Consider the following 20,087-nt stretch of genomic DNA (forward strand, 5'->3'; position numbering starts at 1 on the left):
TCAGCTGATCACAGCTTGCACATTAAGAAAATCTCCTGAAAATCAACTGATTTTAGGGTTCCCACCTGCTGAATCCACTTTGACCTCTTCCCTTTATTTCCTGTTCAAAGGCAAAGTCAGGTCTGCGACGTAGGCGTCAGACAGCAGAGCGATTTTCCATTTTTCTGCTCATGTTCGACTTAACTCATTCAAAGTACCTTTATTAGAATTAAAAATTTGAGTGAAATAAAGTTTGCTTTCATATCTACTAATATTATTTTATTATTACATAAAATAGCACAAGGTTCAGCTAGCTTTGCACACAGGTACATTTCAGAGCCTGTACTTTATCACTTTTACTTAAGAGGTTGAATCAGTGCTTCAGCTTTTACTGGACTATTTTTAACACTAGTATCTGTATGTGTACTTAAAGTTCGCAGTATCGTACAAACCGATGGGTGACATCATCAATATTCCATCCTTTAAATACAGAATATGATTGTAGTTACATTAAACAGATATTTCAACAATATGTCCGGACTCATTTGGTTTCATCCAGCCCACTTAGATAAAACAGTAATGATATTAAGTGTAATATTACTACATTACCTCCTAAGACATGAACTCTTTCATGGCAGCATTTATAATTTTTCTTTGCTATTTGGGTTAATTGGGACCAAAAGAATGTAAAAACAAAGAATCACCAAATTTTTTTTTTACCTAAAATAATGAGATCCACATACGAGGACATTTGTTTCAAATTTTGGTAGAACAGTGGCAGCATGATGTCCTCGTAGGTGGATATCAGGCTCTTGTAGAGAAAAATTACGTATTTTGGTCTCGACGTCCCAAAATGTGATGTCCACATATGTGGACGCCAGGTCCTGGGAGGTTAATATGGAAACAGCATTTCATGCTTTCAAGCAAACATGGTCCCAGTTATGAAGCTACAAACCACCACAGCAGAAGACATTTTCCTTTCATAGGTTATCTTTATTCATATTAAATCCAGAAAATAAATACAAAACATTTTGGGAGCATCTGATAAAGTGACAAAGACCCGCTTCAGTCAAGTTTTGCTAGTCAGAAAAATGCATTTTTCCTGTTTTAGCCACAGTTTGAAGTTTTATTTAAACTTGGACAATGTGTTGAAACAAACTTCTTCAGTCTCCCTCACAGGGATCTAACAATGGAAGATTTCCAGTTTATTAAGAACAACCTCAAACTTCTAACCAGAGACTGACTGCACTTTAAATCTGGAACTGGAGCGTCAGGTTTTAATCATCCAGAGCCCTCCTCAGTCTGGGAGTGTTTATTTGTGACACGAACAAATATTCAACACTAAGTATTGAGATGATGGCACATTTACATGGATGACTTACTGTCATTAAATGGAACATCCAATTATCAAGATCCAAAGACTTCCTGTTAAACGCAGGTCAACATTAGCATTTAGTTTAGATTTGACACCAGATTAACATCTAAACACTATGGCGTCCACTCAGACGTATGGCTGCTGGGACCAGTCGAAATGAGCCGTGTTAGTTGCACATTCAGACACCACAGAAATAATCAAACACACATTTGGATTTGAACATGCACAACATGTGGTCATTAGCTGTGAAGCGTATATTCCAGAGTTGCTAACGAGGGCGAGGTGTAAAAGAGCAGCGAAGGCCTGTGTGTTGTGTCCTGTGGAAGGCACTGACATTATCAGTACAATCTCCTTTACTAATAACATCAGACACATTCAGTGCTAACAAACGAGTACTAACATGAGCTGATTTAACCTCGACATCATTTCTATGGGGGAAGATACAAGACAAAAAGAACTGAGGCGTGTGGAGCGCAGCCACCGGAGAGCTCGGCAGTAATCCCTTAATATCCACTGGGGACACTAATCGGAGAGTGTGTGTGTGTGTTTGGTCAAAGCTATGAACAAAACTAGGTGTGCTTAGATACGTATGCATGAGAGTGTGTGTTCAGTCACCACATCCTTCAGCTGCAATCAAAGGACAGGTTAGCATTCATATTCGTATGTTATGATAGAGGTAGCACTTCAGGGTGCTGACTACGCTCATCGTTCATCTATGTATCAGGAGAGGACTGAGAAGGCAAATGGTGTGTGTGTGTGTGTGTGTGTGTGTGTGTGTGTGTGTGTGTGTGTGTGTGTGTGTGTGTGTGAGAGAGAGAGAGACAGGTTATTCAGTCGTCCACTCCGATGTTGCGGAACAGGTAGGACATGGACTCTCCGTTGTGGATGCGGCGGATGGCCTCTGACAGGATCATGCTGATGTCCACCGTCTTGATCTTTGGACACTGGAGCTTCTGGAGCTCGTGGGGAATCGTGTTTGTCACCACCACCTGGAGACAATGACACACGTGAGGAGGCGGCGGCCATGCTGACGGAAGCCTAAGAACGACAACTCACCTCATCGATTGCCGACTCCTCTATGAACCTGGGGGCGTCTGAGGAGAGGAGGCCGTGTGTCGCCATGACAAAAATCTTGTAGGCCCCTCTTTCCTTCAGCGTCTCCGCTGCTGCCACGAAGCTGTCCACATCATCGATGATGTCATCCTGGGGACAAACGGGCATGGTTTTAAACGTGCTGAGGACAGTCCGCCCCACCCAACCTCCTTTCGGTGTTCCTGATGCGGCTCAGTAATTTTGCCTAGCTCACCCTCCTCTCTCAGTTCTTCCCATATGGATGTTGAACTTTTATTTTTACGTTAACATCATCGGTAATTTGTTCAGGAAACTTACATTCAGTAAATCTTCTAGTGCTCCAATTAATGATCAGTTTTAGAATCAACTGATTTGCACACTCACACCCATCCAGAACTGCAGTTTACTGAAATATGACAAAGAATCAAATTCTCACTGAGCGTTTTCCACCTGGGACACCTACTGCAGGTAAAGCTTGTTCCTCATACTTCAGACCTGCTTATAGAACAAAATGTCTGAGTTTGCGTCAGTTAGCGACTACGCAGCTTACTGGGGCTAATCTTTGGAAAACACCCAGAAGCTGTTCTAATGGTCATCAAGCCCGGTCTGTACTGATATATACCAAGGTTTCAAAACTGCTCGTTCAGGGCACAGAGGAGCGGGGTCATTTTCCACATTACTCAACAACATTCCTCCTTTTCTGACTGAGTGAAAGAGTCGACCCACACCCAGACAGTTCAGCTCGACAGGACAAAAATGAGCAAAATCATAAGATTTAATGTTACGTTATGGAAATACGTTACTGTAACAGCTGTGCAGCTATCTCCTCTTTGTCCTGCTAGTCTTTAGAGGCCAATTTCTGCAGATTACCAGTGTGACTGAATTCAACTTCATGTTTGTATGAAAGACCTGTGAGTGAGTGAGCTGGCACTCCAAGAATCATTAACCCTTTAAGACCGACCATAGAACCAAGTCCTCCAGAGCTCATATTATATTTTTACATGCTGTGGAGCCATTTTTGGGAGCATTTCAAGCTGCTATACATCAATACAACTGTTACAGCCTACATTTTAATAATATGTATTCATTAAGTGCATAGTAATTACATAAATTGCAAAAAAGTGCAATAAACTACAAAAAAATTGAAAATCGTTTTTGTTTTTTTAACATATATTTCTAGTTAGAGAAATTTAAGAGGCTTATCCCTCAAAACTGTAAATACAAAAAGTTGCACAAAATAGTTTCCCACCACAGGAAATTTATTTTGAGTGTCTTCATAGTTTTATTTTTGAAATACACCAATTTTTATACACTGCAGGAAAAACGAAAATAAATATTATAGTGCAAATTTGCAAAAAAGCAGCATATGCATCAAAATAAACTATTTCCAGCAGTGCAATATGAGTCGTCAGCATCCCAGAAACCACACATAAAGTCAAAGATAACTTTTAAAAACACAAGTATAGGCTCATGAGGCCCTGATGGTAAAAAACTACATTTCCGCAAAATGATGTCACTTCCTGTTTCGGGCAGGTCATGGCGGACATGTGATAGATCGCGCTGATGGACGTAGGAAGTGTTATGAACAGCTGATCGGATCGGCAAAGCGTGTTTCTGGAATATTATGTTTTTGTTGCTGCAAGTGCTTTTTATGCAGTTTTTGCAAAGCTTTATGTGGAAGGAAACTGTGACCGAGGACAAGCTGATGGCATAAGATGCAAGTACAACTCCTCCGGTTTCTTATGCAAATAAAACTATTGCGCTAGCTTACGTGGTTGCAGAGCTACGGGATTTAAAAATAGTTACGCAAAACGGAGCGTGCCCGCTCCGACCGGCTCTAAAGGGTTAATAGAAATATATTCTGAGGGAAACATGGAGGCTGTCCCACCTCTGCCCCGAGAGATCCAACCAGCAGTCACACAAGGACAGGATCAGCATCGTGTGCTGAGGCACTGATGCATGACAGTTTAAAATATACATATATATATAAAATGTAACTGTACTTGTCTAACTGTGTTCATAGCAGGAGTTATCAGGGTATTTGTCGAGTGCTGGGACTGGTATGAGTAAACAGACACAGATTAATGAAGCTGTGTAATGTGTGACAGATCAACATGCTTTAAACTTTAGTTTAGGGCAAAGTCACCATTCAGGTGTGTTTGAGTGTGTTTTCTAATCACTTATGACTAATAAGTCTATAAGTGACACACTTTCATACTAACTACTGCACCACAGAGACGACTCCTGATTGGCTAGACTCGCTTTCTCACAGTTTCCTCTCAGTCTTTGTGAAAACGAGATGACTGCTAATGGTAACGCTGTGCTAGTAGTAATTAAAGGACTTTTCCTCACAGCAGTTCATGCTGATCATGTTCGTGTTGGTTTGGGGCTTTTTTTGTTAGACTGCTGATTAATTGGAGGGAGCAGCCACCACGAGTTGTCAGGAAGCTCACAGCTACATCCTCTCAGCAAACTACTAACTCTCACTGTTAGTGTGAACTCATTATGGCCACTGACTGACTTCTCAAAGTGCTGCCTCAGTTTCCTGCAGCCACTTTCACTCACACGCATTTTCAAGTGGGTCGATTTGACATATTGTCTACATTGACATCCCAAAATTCGGAAACTGTGCGTCATCTCTCACCACTATGATGGCGATGCGTCCTCCGACGTCTCCCACCACAGTGATGGGGGGCTTCTCTTTAGGGATCAACACTGGAAGGGAACACAGACAGTGAGTCCTGCTGTGATTCATACGGGGTGCACAAAGTCCTGCGTGTGACGAGTTCTTTGCAAGTGTGTGTGCATTACATGGTATCTCCATGCTGGGGTGAATGGCTCCGGTGGTCTTGACGGTGGGTGGGGAATGTCGGCCGTCTACTTGGTCTGATTCGGCGTCCTGAGCTTCTCCGTGGATCACTGCGATACCCAGACGCAGCCGCTCGGCGAACGACTGAGCCCTGCGCACACCAAGTCAGCAGCGCTTCACAACTTACTCCAATACAAGACACACAGACACCAGCCTGAACGCATGTCACACTGTGACAAAAATAAAAGCACTACAAAAAGGAAGTGAGCGAGGCAACAAGCTGGCCTCATCAGCAATGGTAACACAGATAAAGGCGACTTCGTACATACAGGCGAGAGGAGATGAGCCTACCTTTTGGCAGAAGCTGGCGACTTGGCAACAATCACAGCGTTTCGGTAGTCGGGGATCTGAGGGGGAGGAGACACAAAACTGAGGTCAGAGTTACATACGGTTAAGCACACAATAGCTTATCCAATCAGAACTCAGCAAGCAAGAACCTCAAGCTTCTTTGTTTCTCTACGTGTTGAAGGGGAATTAACTCCAATATATGTTCATATCCAGGTGTCAGCAGGCATGCCTGGATAGATAGTTTAGCAGGTGTGTACTGCAGGTTACAGATTCCTAAATTTAAATTACATCCTAAATAATATCCCAGTATAAAAATGGAAAACTGGTCTGTTTAAAGAAAGTTCAAAACAAGTTTCTTTGTTGTATAAAGTGACCTTTGTCCATGTGCTACTTCCAGCAGAAGTGATGTTCTTTCAGGTGTGATGGTGCTCTGCAATGTTACACTGGACCCGGTAGCTTTGGACCTTGTTCCCATTTACTAAACTGAATTTGTATGTAATAGCAGGCAGAGAGCCCCTAACGTCAGCAAAACAGCCTTGCTAATATGAACACTGTAACTGGGTGGATGCTCAAGCTAAATGTGGTGCAAGTGTCAAAAAACGATGTCAGGAAAATACAGCTAATCCCTTCAGACTGGCTTTTGTTTACGAATGAAATTAGTAAGGAAAACGTGGCCATCTCGGGCACAGAAGCCCCTCCCACCTGCTCCCACCCGAGTCAGCCAATCAGAAGTAAGCTTAAAGGGAGAGGAGCTAAAATGACACACAAGAGATGAACTAATGTAGAAAAGTATCAAAAAAGTATCAAATTTGTTAAAGTTAAGACTAGAAACAATAAAAGTGATAGAAATGAAGTGTGTGTGTCACATCTGTTTTTAGAAATGACCTCTTCCTGGATATACTGCAGCAGAAACGGGGAGGCTCTCAAATTGTCCACTGGGATGTTGAAGAAGCCTTGGATCTCTTTCTGATGGAGGTCCATGGTGATGAGGTGGGTGAGGCCTACACAAACATGGTCATGTTAGCTTGTAACATGTCTGTGGTTTGTACAGATCATGTATTTGAAATCCTACGATATGTGACATTGAATAGTGTCCTGTCTTCTTCTTGAGTGCTTTAAAGGGACAGACTCACCAGCTTTGCACATCATTGATGCAACAAGCTTGGACACGATGGAGCCCCTCTTCCTCATCTTACACTGCTTGCTGTAGGGGAAGTAGGGGAGAACGCCCGTGATGCTTTTGGCGCAGGACGTCCTGCATGCGTACACCATGATCAGCATCTCCATTATGGTGGTGTTCACGTCCCTGAAGTGCAGAGAGACAAGCAGACGATTACACGTGAGGGACACGTTTCTGGGGAAACGTCCAAATAAATATTTGTCTTCTCTCTTACTTTGACATCGTTTGGATGACAAAGACATCTTTGCCTCGCACCGACTCTTGGATCTGTACCCGCGTTTCTATGGAAACAAAAAGCGGATGTGAGAAGGAAAGAGCAGAGAGAGAGAGAATGTGCACGCACACAAACATGCACTGAGCCTCACCGGTACACGCCCCCTAACAAAGCCTACAACAGCCCGTCAGCCTCATTACCACCTCCGCCCTCACTGTCCTAAATCGTAGACACTAGCATTCCAAAAATGTGCTTCCCAGGAAAAACAGATGAGAAAACAAAATACTTTCTAAGCTGAGCCAAATGTCCAGCAAACACAAAGAGAATCGTCCACAAACGCCAGTGTTTTTAGAGAGTTTGGTAACTCAAACAAGCTGAGCTGCACACAAATCAAACAAATCATGCCGTGGGATTTCCATCCTACCACCTCTACTGCTACGAAAACCATGATTTCCCCTCCATTTCCCAGCCACACTAAATACTTTAACTTCTTCCACAATTGTGTGTCCACAGCTCCAAGCAGCAGCTATTCAAAAACAATGAAATAAAACCACTGAAGCAGCAACTTCCTCTTCAAACCAGCAGCGATCATGAGGCATGAAGGGCGTTTTACTAGGATCACTTTCCTTTAGATTCTTATACAATCACATTTAACCAGAGCAGTCGACCCGCTGCTGACCTTTAGGGGAAAAAAGCACGTTTAACACACTTTTGCTTTAGTTCCACACCTGAGAGCTACGCCCACGTTTTATATACAGACCAGGTCTGCTGCTGATGACCAACCGATCGGTCATTTTAAGGAGAAGGAAAAATAAGAGTAGTCGACTAATCTAAAAGTAAGAAAAACATTCTAACGAGAACACAAAGGCTGGTCATAGAAATGTTACACCGACCACGAAGAGCGTGGTTGAGCATTGCTACAATCACATACAACTGCTCATTTATGTCAAAGCTTTGCTTGTTAACATTGTAGGGGCTGATGGGCCAGAGCAGCAACAATTCCTGAGTCACACATATCCCTACTACACACTAAGAAAGAAACACAACCCCTCCGGACATGTTAAACCATTACACCGTTAAATCTCCAGCCGTTACTGTTACCACAGTGTCAGACGGTTTAATATTAGCTGAACTGAGAAAAACTGGATTAAATACTTTGCTGTGTATAAATGGAACAAGCTACAATATTTCAAGTCTGTCTGCAACTACTCATGTTTTCTTAATTTGTTACGTATAATGTGTCATTTTAATGTGTAGCAGTCCATCTTAATGTTTGTACTTCGTGTTTTCATTTAAACACACAGGTCTCAATGACACAATCAGGTCTCCATCATGTGTCACAAAAGAGGTAATAAAATGCAACGTGTTTCAACATTAGATCCATATATTAGTGTAAGTTGAGTAAATATGGAAATGTAAGGTTATGGAATTTGCATTTTTAATATGCCCATGATGCAGTTATTTATTATTAGTAGTATTATTAGAAGAAACTAACACAGTAAAGTAGCTACAGATTGTTATTTGCAATTGTATCCTAATGCTGGACTAAAAAAAAGCTTGTAAAGGGGTTTTAGCTGCGTCACTACACAGCATGTTGTACAGTAGCAGCACAGACCGCTGCAGGTCACTGACAGCAGTAATGGCAACAGTACAGCCCTCAGATATGCAATATATCTCCCTCCATAAATTCAACGCCATGCATTTATGGAGGGAGGTGCACATGGAGTCACGTTTTAAACAGCCGTATTCCTCGTTATGGTTCAACCCTTCTGTCTGTGTTGTGTTTACTGGAAACAATGGCTTACAAAGGGAAAACACAATACAGGTGATTTATGTACAGAAATCATGGTTAGAACTAGAGGAAAATAAGATGGTACACAGATTTTACTTTATTGCATCTAGGTTTCATAGAATGGATCTACTTACCAATAACATATGCTGGAAATGTCAAGCAGAACCAGAAAGCTTTATGCAATCTGGGACTCTAAATGCATTTTCCCATTTTGGAAAATAACATTACAACGTTACAACAGTGTCACCAGGAATATGCCTACTGGGGGACCAACAGTAATGCCTAATATTTCCAAACACCAGAGTACAGTGATACAGGTACAAGGCTGACTGCGATTCATGTGAACATGCTGCTGGCCAGGCTAACTGACGATACCGAAAACTCTCTTGCAGGGACGATCTGACGCCATGAAGGAACGCAGATTCTGAGAAACACTGTTTTTTTGTTTGTCACGGTTTTGTTCCCTCTGAGGACGTATGTAAAAACATAAAGCATTTCTTTTATATTATTATTTTGGTATGATATGTGCTGACCTGGCTGCTGTATGTTGTAAGTTTTGTAATTAGTTTGTTTGTTATAAAAATAAAAAGGATAAATGACATAAAGGTTGCAGCTGGGGGAATAACTTGAGTGACAGCTTCAGCTTTTCTTGCTGGGCTAACAACTTGACACAGGGCCACTTTCTTTATTGGTTAGTATTATTGGTTAGTACCAAGTGCCTTTTTCAGGGTCAAATTCAAGCACTTTTTAAGCACTTTCAAGGTCCATTTTCAAGCTTTTCCAGCCCCCTCCCTCCCACCAAAAAAAAAAAAAGAATGCATGCTTCAATTCGCATCACCTCAGTAAGACCATGTGAACATTAAAACAAATCATCCCAGGTGAACTTAAACACCTTTGTTCCCCTTTTGTTAAGACATAGAAAAACGTACAACACAAATATACTGCAAAAGAAAACGGTCGCCTCTATACATCGTGTATAAACTCAAAATGCACATTTCACTTAAAAATTAAGATGTGAACAAATCAACTTGTTAGATTCTCCTGTTGGAAAACAAAAACAAAAAAGAAATAAATAAGTCTTCTCATCAGATATCGATGCTTCTTTCCTGTGTGACAAGAAATAGGAGACAGATATTTGTTTGTTTTTTAAGTTAATTCCCAATAAAACCACATGGATCACTCATATTACCATTATTTCAAATACTCCAAAAAGCTGGTGTCCAGGGTATAACTGGCCGTTTTTGACTACTTTTGATTTGGCCTCTATATTTCACCGTTAAAAACTGTTTATCTTACCAATCTGTTATTTTCTCATTTTGACATAATGTGTCAGCACAATTGATCTAAATTCAGACAAAATTTAAAATACGAGTAGAAAGTGATATTTTTGACTGTAAAAACCACAAACATGTTTAACGAATCATTTTCATAACTTGAAATGAAAATAGAAATTTTACATTTTTAAAAAATATGCACAAGTTTTGCAAACAACAAAGTTATGTGGTTATATAGAACAATCAAGTGTTCTGCATCAAATAAGAAGGCACAGAAATGATTTATGCAACTCCAAAAATAGTTTGTGTCACTATAACACATGAGAACAGCTCAGGGATAAACCTGCAGGTCTGACAGCAGCTGTGTCACTCAGCGTTTACACTGCAGTCTGCCTTTGGTGGCTTTAAGGCAGCAACTGTTCACTAGTAGAACTGACACACAAAACAAAACAACGACTACACACTAACTACACAAGACAACACTCTAACCTGAGACTCCAAACACGGTAAACGTCACAAACCTCTCAGTATCAAAACTCTCGCTCTCTTTCCTCACTCGCTCTCTGTCACTCCTAAAGCTTCCGTCTCCTCCCAAACAACCAGATGCCACATGTTGCCATATCATTTTTTGATTGGTCGACATGGTACATTTTTCCACCAATAGGGAAGGAGTGTTTTTTCCTTTTCTTTTTTCACTCAGAAGCAAAGCGTGTTTGCTAGCGCTCTCCTTAGAAAACGCTGTTTTTATCGTTTCTTCCGGAGTAAACGCCACTGTTTTATTCGGAAAAAAACAAACAAACACCGGTTTTACGTGGCCTATCAACACAGTTTAAACACTGGTATGTAGTTTGAAGTCCGCACGTTGACCCAAGTTGAAATGGAGACTTTGGGTCCGTCAACCCCAGAGGGTTAATCAGAAAGCCTAAGTTAGCTAGTTATTAGGGGTGCAACGATACTCGTATCGATATTGAACCGTTCGATACAGTGCTTTCGGTTCGGTACGCATATGTATCGAACAATACAACATTTGTAATTTATTTTATCAACTTTCCTTCTGACGATGCTGTCTGTGTTGAGCGCTCAGTGAATCTGCGTTCGACTACTCCGCCTAGGCTGCACTGTCGAGCGCAGATCCACTGAGCGTTCAACACAGACAGCATCATCAGAAGGAAGAGCGCAGGGCAAGCTAGCGAGACAGAAGTTAAGCTCTCCTTGCAACATGGCAAATTGAACCTCATTCAGATCTGGCGTTTGGAATTATTTTGGTTTTCATGTGATGTATGACCCTGAAGGTAAGCTCGTCATTGACTAAAGTAAAACAGTTTGTTGGATGTGCCATGCAATGCTCAATTACATGGGTGGGAACTAGTGTGTTAGCGCAGTTAGCTCGTTAACGTGTTGGCCGTCTAGCCCCACGCAGGGGGCGATCGGCGGTAGCTCGTTAACGGAGATTTGCCGTGTTGTGGCGTTAAGGTCATTTCAACGAGATTAACCTGAAAGCACTAGTGGGAACACAACGAATATGACTGCACATTTACGCCGACATCATCCTAGTGCAAAGACAAAAACAACAAGCATGCTACTAACTTTAGCCGAGTCATTTAGACAGCCGTTAGCACATGATTCTCCTTATGGGGACCTGATATGTTTAATATTGTGGCGAGCTCAGACAAGGAGGAGACGGAGGTGTCGTTTGGTCTTGCTTCCCGTGAGCTAGCCAGGGAGCACAGCCGTTTATTGACATCTGCAGAAGAACACTGCCGCTAGCTAACTGCTCAGCGCGGCAACAGCACAGCAACAACAACAACAACACACAGAGCGCCCTCTGACCCCGGAAGGACACACCGTCGCAGCGAGAGGGCGTCACCCGTCACTATGGCAACATAAACAAAACATAACTGTACAAACAGAACCCCGAACAGCCCTGACCCGCTACAATATGCTGCTGAGAATATAGCCCAGAAGAAGCGGATAGTATAGCTTTTATTTTGGAAAGAGCCATTTCTCTGTAATAAACTCTCTTTTCCAAAGATGAGTGATTCCTCAATCAGATACAGGGCTTGCAATATCGCTAGCCGACGTCCCGGAGCTAGCGATTTTTCCAGTCGGGCTACCAAAATATCTCTTCCTGCCCGTCGGCTATTGTAGGAAGGAAAAATATATGTCAATGCTTTTGCATTCTTTCAGAAATGTAGCTGGGTAATTATGTCATTGGCATCGGTGAGCCACTGTCAATATGTGACATATTGAAATCGCGTTTGAATTTGCGCTTGTTTTTTTGCTTTCACTTTGCAATCGCGCGAACTGTGTATAGAGAGCGACAGCACTGATTGGTGAGTGATGATAATTTGCGCACCAATTCCTCTGACATCGTCTTATTAATCGTTAGCTTACTATGCAAACATGACAAGTGAAATCTCCCGCAGCTTAAACATGTGAGAGGTTGATCGCGCAGAGAATCGCTGAGCTTATGTGAGTGTGTGTGTAAAAGCAGCAGGATATATATTTTAGTTCTGCTGAGCCAAATAAGACAGGTCAGGGTGAAGAAGTGACAGCCAAAGAAAAGCTTACCACAAAACGGAAAAGTTATGACAAATCAGACTATAAGGCAAAAAGAAAGTGCAGCTTTATGGTTTCATGGACAAAATAATTTCTGTGGCTGCAATATGATGAGCTAAATAACCAGGGGTGCACATAAGTGGTCCGCAGGTGCGTATTCGCTGTCAAAATAAAAAAAAAAAAAATAAAAAAAAAAACGCGCACAAGATATGAAGTTGCAACGCGTGTTTGCATACATAAGATTTTCTGGAGGAGGACAGACATTTGTTTAAAACTCTTAAATATGTCGAAGAAGCTCCTTTAAGCAATTACTTTGGTGTTCCTCCACCTCCAAACAAATGTCAGAAGGAGTCCGAACCACAAAAGAAGCGCGTATTCTCGGAAAAGTGGTTGCAGGAGGTGAGCTGGCTTCAAACAAATGATGAACGCACAGAGATGTGGTGCAGAATGTGCCGTGAAAATCCCACTCTAGTGGACAAAAACAGCCTTTTATATGGACGCAAACGCGCGCTGCAACTTCTTATCTGGTGCGCGTCTTTTATTTTGACAGCGAATGCGCACGTGTGGACCACTTATGTGCACCCGTGTAAATAACATAATGTTCTGCCGGGTGTGTTGTTGGTTTTCTCTCGATTTCTGAGTCGACAAGCGCCTTTGTTACTGGGACCAGTCATTTTAAGAAAGGCCCCATTAGAACCCATGAGAAATGCAAGAAATGCATTATTGCTCAGTCTGCAATATCTTTCCCAGAACAAACACCGATTGCAAATAACATACTAAAAATAAACCTGAAAATCTGTTTAGAACAGCTACTATGTTGCAAAGAGTGAACTACCACTGGCATAATTTAGCAGTCTTTGCAAACTTCAAACAGCAAATGGCCTCGATCTTGGTTCCACTCGCCTCTGACCCGTGACTTCAGTGGAAATTTCAAATTCAGGATCTGACACAGACTGATTCATGTCCTACACAGTTCTTACAAGTTCATAGAAATTTCTCTTCAATTAGAACCAAGTATTTGAGTTGATGTTTGTAATTTTTATACAATGTTGTAATTTGTGTTTCAACTATTTTTTGATTAATGTTTTGTTTCCTTTACAATTTTATACTTTAATGTATAATATTGTAACGGAAACAAAACATCAATCAAAAAATTGCTCTCTTTTTTATTTGGGCTACTTACATTTATTTTGGGCTACCAAAAACTGAAGAGTCCCTGCCCGAAGGGCTACCAGGGATTTTGAAATTTTGAGAGCCCTGAGATAGATTTATTTTTTTAATTACTTTTGTTTCAGCAACATTAAATTTAAAAACTGTACTTTTGAGTTAAAATATATATTTATAATTTTAATAAATGACAAATTAAAAAGGCATGAACATTTTTTTTTGTATCGAAAAAATATCGAACCGTGAATTTTGTGTATCATTGCACCCCTACTAGTTATGCATCGGGCTAATGTTAAGTAATGTTAGCTAAGTTCACAGCATATTCCATAACAGCGCTGCCATACTGCATCACACTCAGTGCGTTTCAATCATTTCTCCAGCGAGTTTGATAGCAAAATAATAATAATCATAATTTTTAAAAAATAGCATGTGTAACGTACACGTACTGGAAAATTATTTACTAGGACTCACCTATCATGCTGGAGAGCGCAAACTCCGCCATTGTTGTTTTCCATCAAACACTCATTAAAACAGCAGCCTACAGGTATGTTAGCGCACTCATCCCCGACTGTCCGAGGGAGGGGCGGGGGTCACACGTTGAAACAGACGCAAGGCAGCCAGGCGGGGAAATTTTGCTTTTACATTTTGTGACTCATTTTATTTTTATATCTGATAAGAAAACTATTCAATCAGATAGTTATTTGTGGTGAATGAAATACAGCTACACTTTCAAGCACTTTTAAGCACCACATCTGAAATTCAAGCACTTTTCAAATCCTTGAAAATTCAATTATGCATTTTCAAGGATTTCAAGCACCCGTACGAACCCTGTCAAACCCATTCCCAAACACCAGTAATGAGAGAAACTGTTCCAGTGGTGAATAATGCGAAATGCTTTGCGTTCTACTGCTTAGAAACTTTTAAAAGTCAGCACAGTCATGGCCCAGTACAAGCCCAGTACAAGCCCAGTACAAGCCCAGTACAAGCCCAGTGGACGGTTGTGATCTTCTAAGAGGAAATTCATTTGCAACAGGAACAGTCTCAGTTGAAACGGTGACCTTGTGTCTAGCACTGCTGTCATGAAAGGGGAACAAGAAGTGTTTCAGTTTCTGCTTTAAACGCTCTCACAAGCTCAACGATAAATTTAAACCTACACTTTTGAAGCATTTTATTAAATGTACAAGGAGAAAACTCCACAAATACAAGCAGAAACACTTATATAGTATGTTCCATAAAAATTTGTCACTTTTTAAGGGGAACATTTTTTTTCAAGAAACCTAAATTGTGTGACTTGCAGCTGATTAAAGGAAGTTTTTGTACAAAAATCAAAGACTTTGTTTCTAAACGTTTGAGATATTAAATATAGGATGGCAGTACTAACTCTTGGGTGGGTGAGAAGGTTGAATAATACTAATAAAAAATGTCACGACACTACATATCATACACTTTACAACAGACTTGAAAGAATTCAAAGAACATGAAGCTTTAACTTTGAAGTTAAGGTAACCTGATGACAAACACAGTAAAACTAGAAATCGTTTATCAGTTTGCAATTTACACGATCTCGTCCGCTTTAGTTCGGATGAGGTTTGTGTGATAGAGCCAAGACGGCACCAAAAGGCTGTAAGCTTCATGTATTTGGAATTACAGCCGCAGCTAACAGCATTCCCCAGCACTTATTACTCTGCCATGTATTTTCATTTAGGTTATTGTTGTCCATCACATCAATGTCCACCGTCCATTTTTACCTGGTCATCTAATTGTCAAAAGCCCAGAGAATTATTTTTGTTCCAAAACAGTTGCAGATATAATTTTTGTTAATCGATAAAGCAGTGAACTACATATAATATTCTTTTTTATGCAGATGATGCGTTTCCAACTCTTCTATAACTCCTGTACTCTGCCTTTATAGAGGTTTTCACTGGAACCTCATTCTCAGCATTCATTACTCGCAGAGCTATTTCCAAATAGAATATTTTCCATTTAAGCTTTTTCTAGCTGCTACAGCTTTAAACTAGGAAGACACTAAATGATTGTTTTTAAAGAATCTTGTAGCATGTATTATTATATGAGCTTACCTCTGTTAGCTTCCTGGTACACCTGCACCTTGCCAAGCTCCACCCCTAAACGCCTGAGAAAGAAAATGACAAAACAACAGTAAGTTTGTTTAAAGTTGAAACAAAAAAATGAATTTTTAAAAAACAACCCACAACCAAATATATGTATAACATTTAAAAAATGTACTATTCATTTGGAAATGCAATAAGAAGCAGTGTTTACATCCTGGTGCACAGTGAGGTATTTAGTGTCCACTAAAGCAGCCAAACACTGTTTGTTCTATGAACACATGCAGACTCAGATGTCCTTGTGCAGTCCAGGTTTGCATTTAAAGTACGTTTGGACTGTAGGAATTTTCGGTTTACACAGAACATGATGAAACACTAACAAAGCAACCACACGTTCTGTTAAAATGAGGCTACACACCCTTTACCCATTATTAGTTTAGCTCTGCAGACAGCTGTCTTTTGAGTCTTTTATCTCCCTTTTAATTAGAAAACGGTTCCTTTTTTAAAGGCTTATGCAATGATGGGAGTTAAACGTATTTGATGAGCTGGTGACAGGGAAGGTGGGCAGGACAATCATCCTGTTGTTTCGGGAAGGTGGCTAAAAACAGAAAAGACTGCATATAAGGACTGCGTATGTAGGCTCATGCTATCAATAAACACACATGTTAAACAGAAGAAGCATTTAAAGCTCCAGGTGAATCTCCAGAACTGGGAATATAAGGTCATCCTTAATAATCATTTATTTTGGCACTCTGGGGTAATACAATTTATGTAGACTAGAAGACTCTGAACATGAACCTCATAAAGAACACACCTGAGTTACAGAAAGAAACCTTATGCATCGACATTGATCATTTTCACTGTTTAAACACACACTGTGAGAGGGGCATGTATAATCTGACACCAAGCTGCAGGAAACTGTCATTATTAACCGTTACTGTTGTTGAGTGATTACATTTTGCTAGCTTTGAGGAAGCAAGAGCAAAACATGTCTTCTTGACACATGTGAGTTTAAATGTCCCTTTTTTACCATATGAGACAAAACAAAGGAGACCGAGGTTCTCCTGGAGGACGTGTATGGGCTTTGACTCTAAAATAACCCGTCATGCTTTGTGTGTCTGAGTGCATGTCTAAGAACTTACTCTGCAATCCTCTTGCCCAGCTCACGGCTCGAGGGGTGCGAGTTGGCGGTGAAGATGACCAGGCCACCCTTGGTGTGGTTCATGTCTCTGGGGTCTCGGCCGCTGCTCTCCCCACACTCAGGCAGTGGATCCCTGGGCACCCACGCTGCACTGAGCCCTTCCTGTAACAAAAGAGGAGGGCGGTTACTTCCTTTAAAAAAAGGTCCTCCAAAAAATGGAAACAGGAAACAGATTTGGTTTAGTCCTTAAAGACGTACAGTCAAAATGCCACCTGTAAACTCAATGACTGCAACATCATTTAACACCTCAGTTTATAACATTGATTACAAGCTTGACAAACTTTTTATGAAATCTAAAGGAAAATTAAAAATAGACAGAAAAAATAATGGAATAAATCCTAGATTTAAAACTAAAACCAACGTTGTCGTTTTACTGATGTCAAGTCCAGGAACCATTTTTCTTCTAAATGGTTTAGTGGTCACTGCCAGACTTCCCTCTTTTTAAATGATCGAGAACAGTGCTTAGTTTCAATGCACAGCAATCACCACTCTCACAATTACTGAAGTCTGACACTCACTCTGCAAACTAATGTTCACGGATTTAAACAAGTTTCTGGTAACAGCAGCCTCCACCACTGAGCGACAGCACTGTAGGATTCATGGTAGAATCCTTTTTTCCACAATATCATGAATAAAATGCATATTTGTTAAAACAACATTGGCTCTCACAAAGAATCATGTGATCCTGCAGAAAGCAGATACCACAGCTTCGCAATGCAAGCCCCGTTTACCCAGTCACACAAAGGTCCTTTTTCTATGCCCGTCTCACATGTGCAATTCAATTCAATTTATTTATAGAGCGCCAAATCACAACAAGTCGCCTCAAGGCGTTTTATATTGTAAGGTAGACCCTACAATAATACATTTAGAGAAAAACCCCAACACTCACATGACCCCCTATGAGCAAGCACTTTGGCGACAGTGGGAAGGAAAAACTCCCTTTTAACAGGAAGAAACCTCTGGCAGAAGCAGGCGGGGGGGAATCTGAACCGGTTGCAACCAGCCGTATGTGCACACATACTCACACTCCAGTAGTTGCACTGGAAGCAACTGGGGGTTGCTTCCAGTGCAAGAAAAAGACCCAGTGTCCCACTCACTGGATAAAACAAACAATGGCAAACAGCCCAGGAGAAAGAGAAAGATGTGGCCAATTTGGTGGCTGCGGCAGCATTTAGGACAGTAAATGGTAACCATGCAGTTTTTTGTGTGCACTTTGAATTGATTTAAATTTGAGTATCAGATTACCACGTGTGGGACTGGGACAGGTGGTTTGTTGTTCATTTTATTTGCTTGTCTTTGTTTATGTTAAAATATGATAAATACATTTTCTTTTTAAGGTAAGAATTAAACAAAAAGGAAATAAGCTTTTATTATGGGGGGGCTCCTTATCTTTTTTTTTTTTTTTTTTTTTTTTTAAACACAACACTATCCACATCTACTCAGATGCCACTTTTAGCTTAAAAATTCATGCTTCTTCACAGAGCCTTACACGTCTGTCTTGCTGAATGAAAGGACTTGCATATGTATTAGAAACAAAAGAAGGTTATAGTTTGGAGTATATGCAGCAGGAAAGGCTTTTAAATAGGTCTGCTTGATCGTGCATATTAAAACTGTAGAACAATAGAGAAAGCAAAGAGACTGGGAAACAATGAAGTGTCAATACAAACCCAAATGTATGCGACCACTCTATTAACTATTTATTTAAATACAAAACACTGTTTTGAGAGGTGCACGACATTTAATAAGGTACCTCTATAGCATGTAATAGGTGGTATAAACAGTACAGTCACGACATTAGCTTCCTCGTGTTGCTAAGCTAGTCGGATTTCACAGTGCATGATGCCATTTGTTATTCGGGAAATGAATACGTTAAGAAGTCAAGCTGCGTGGTGAAACTGTGTCTGCCATGACTATTATACACAAGAAAGTACAGGACTAACAGCCCATTCAACCCCAGCTACCACCAAAATGTATAGCTGTAACATCATGATATAGCTTTAGGCTAGCCTGTGTTACCATAAGTACTAACGCGATAGCTCAACACATAATCTTGGCAAGCCAAAGCTCCTGAATGCGCGAGTTGATTCTTCACGCGTCGGAAAGCAAGCCTGTCTGTACGGTAGGCAGAAAACACAACCATATATATTTTTTAATCCAATAAATGAAGCAAAACTAACACGACTCCTCACCAGCTTGTGTGTTAGATCCGGTTACAACCTGCAACCAACAGTATTTGATTGTACGAGCCTCCGTCGGGCTCTTTCCAACCTGTTCCCCTGACTCGAACAGACTGTGAGGTTCGGTTTTGACGGACGTATAACTCAACCAATCAAAGACTAGAAAATTCTAAAGGGTCGGCCTTAGGCTGCATTCAATAACTCTGAAAAATATTATATTTAAAACCCGTAGACAAGACGAGTTATTGGAGACAAGCGATTTTTTTATCATTAGTCGCAATTTCATTTAAAATGCTAAACGGAATACATTTTTCAGCGAGGTTTATTAATATGTTGTATTTCTCCTTCATGTTTATTCGCTAAATCTTGTTTCAAATTGCCTACAACTGAGGTTGGCTAATTTTCAGAATTTCCTGAAGATGTTGAACTCAACCTTTACTGCTGTCGTAGTGACACATGATTTTCAAAACACTGAGCAATAGCAATGGCTGCTCGGTCACAAGTGTTTTATAATGTGATTTGCCCCTTTTGTTTAGGTCTTTATGATAACTATACACAGGTACAAATTACTAACGAAGCCAACCATATACTTATATATTTACTCATATATTAACCACTTTCTACATAAAACTAGGTGTAAAATCCCCAATGCTTTTATCCATCACAGATCTCTGGGAAACATTTGTTTTACCAAGGTTCAAAGACTACCCAATAAAGGTGTGTGCTCTTGGACCGGCCACTTGAGGGCACTCTGTTTTTATGGAAGCTTCACACGAACACTCCCAGCTCCAGCACATGCTACATGAAGTGACTTTCAAGCTTTAAATAAACACGATTTCATGATGTAAAACAGTCCTGCTGCCTAATTAGAATTA

General features: G+C 40.6%; 1 protein-coding gene across 3 annotated transcripts; it reads right to left on the minus strand.

Moving 5' to 3' along the window:
• Positions 1-951: 951 nt before the first annotated feature.
• prpsap2 (phosphoribosyl pyrophosphate synthetase-associated protein 2) lies at positions 952-19,344 on the minus strand. 3 transcript variants are annotated; one of them, XM_040037356.1, is made up of 12 exons: positions 19,225-19,344; positions 16,977-17,137; positions 15,847-15,899; positions 6,977-7,043; positions 6,716-6,888; positions 6,468-6,583; positions 5,586-5,641; positions 5,237-5,385; positions 5,070-5,140; positions 2,411-2,557; positions 2,166-2,343; positions 952-2,129 (listed from the first exon to the last, which is right to left on the minus strand). In XM_040037356.1, exons 2-11 carry the CDS (start codon positions 17,057-17,059, stop codon positions 2,185-2,187), a joined length of 1,074 nt encoding a protein of 357 aa, XP_039893290.1. In that variant the 5' UTR covers positions 17,060-17,137; positions 19,225-19,344; the 3' UTR covers positions 952-2,129; positions 2,166-2,184. The 3 variants fall into 3 exon arrangements, with proteins under 3 accessions (XP_039893290.1, XP_039893289.1, XP_039893292.1); XM_040037355.1 differs by having other exon boundaries at positions 952-2,343; XM_040037358.1 differs by lacking the exons at positions 15,847-15,899; positions 16,977-17,137; positions 19,225-19,344 and adding an exon at positions 14,240-14,291 and having other exon boundaries at positions 952-2,343.
• Between the last annotated feature and the right edge of the window lie 743 nt (positions 19,345-20,087).

The sequence above is a fragment of the Simochromis diagramma genome, unplaced genomic scaffold (assembly GCF_900408965.1).
Source record: "Simochromis diagramma unplaced genomic scaffold, fSimDia1.1 OVJJ01000516.1, whole genome shotgun sequence".
Taxonomy (NCBI): domain Eukaryota; kingdom Metazoa; phylum Chordata; class Actinopteri; order Cichliformes; family Cichlidae; genus Simochromis; species Simochromis diagramma.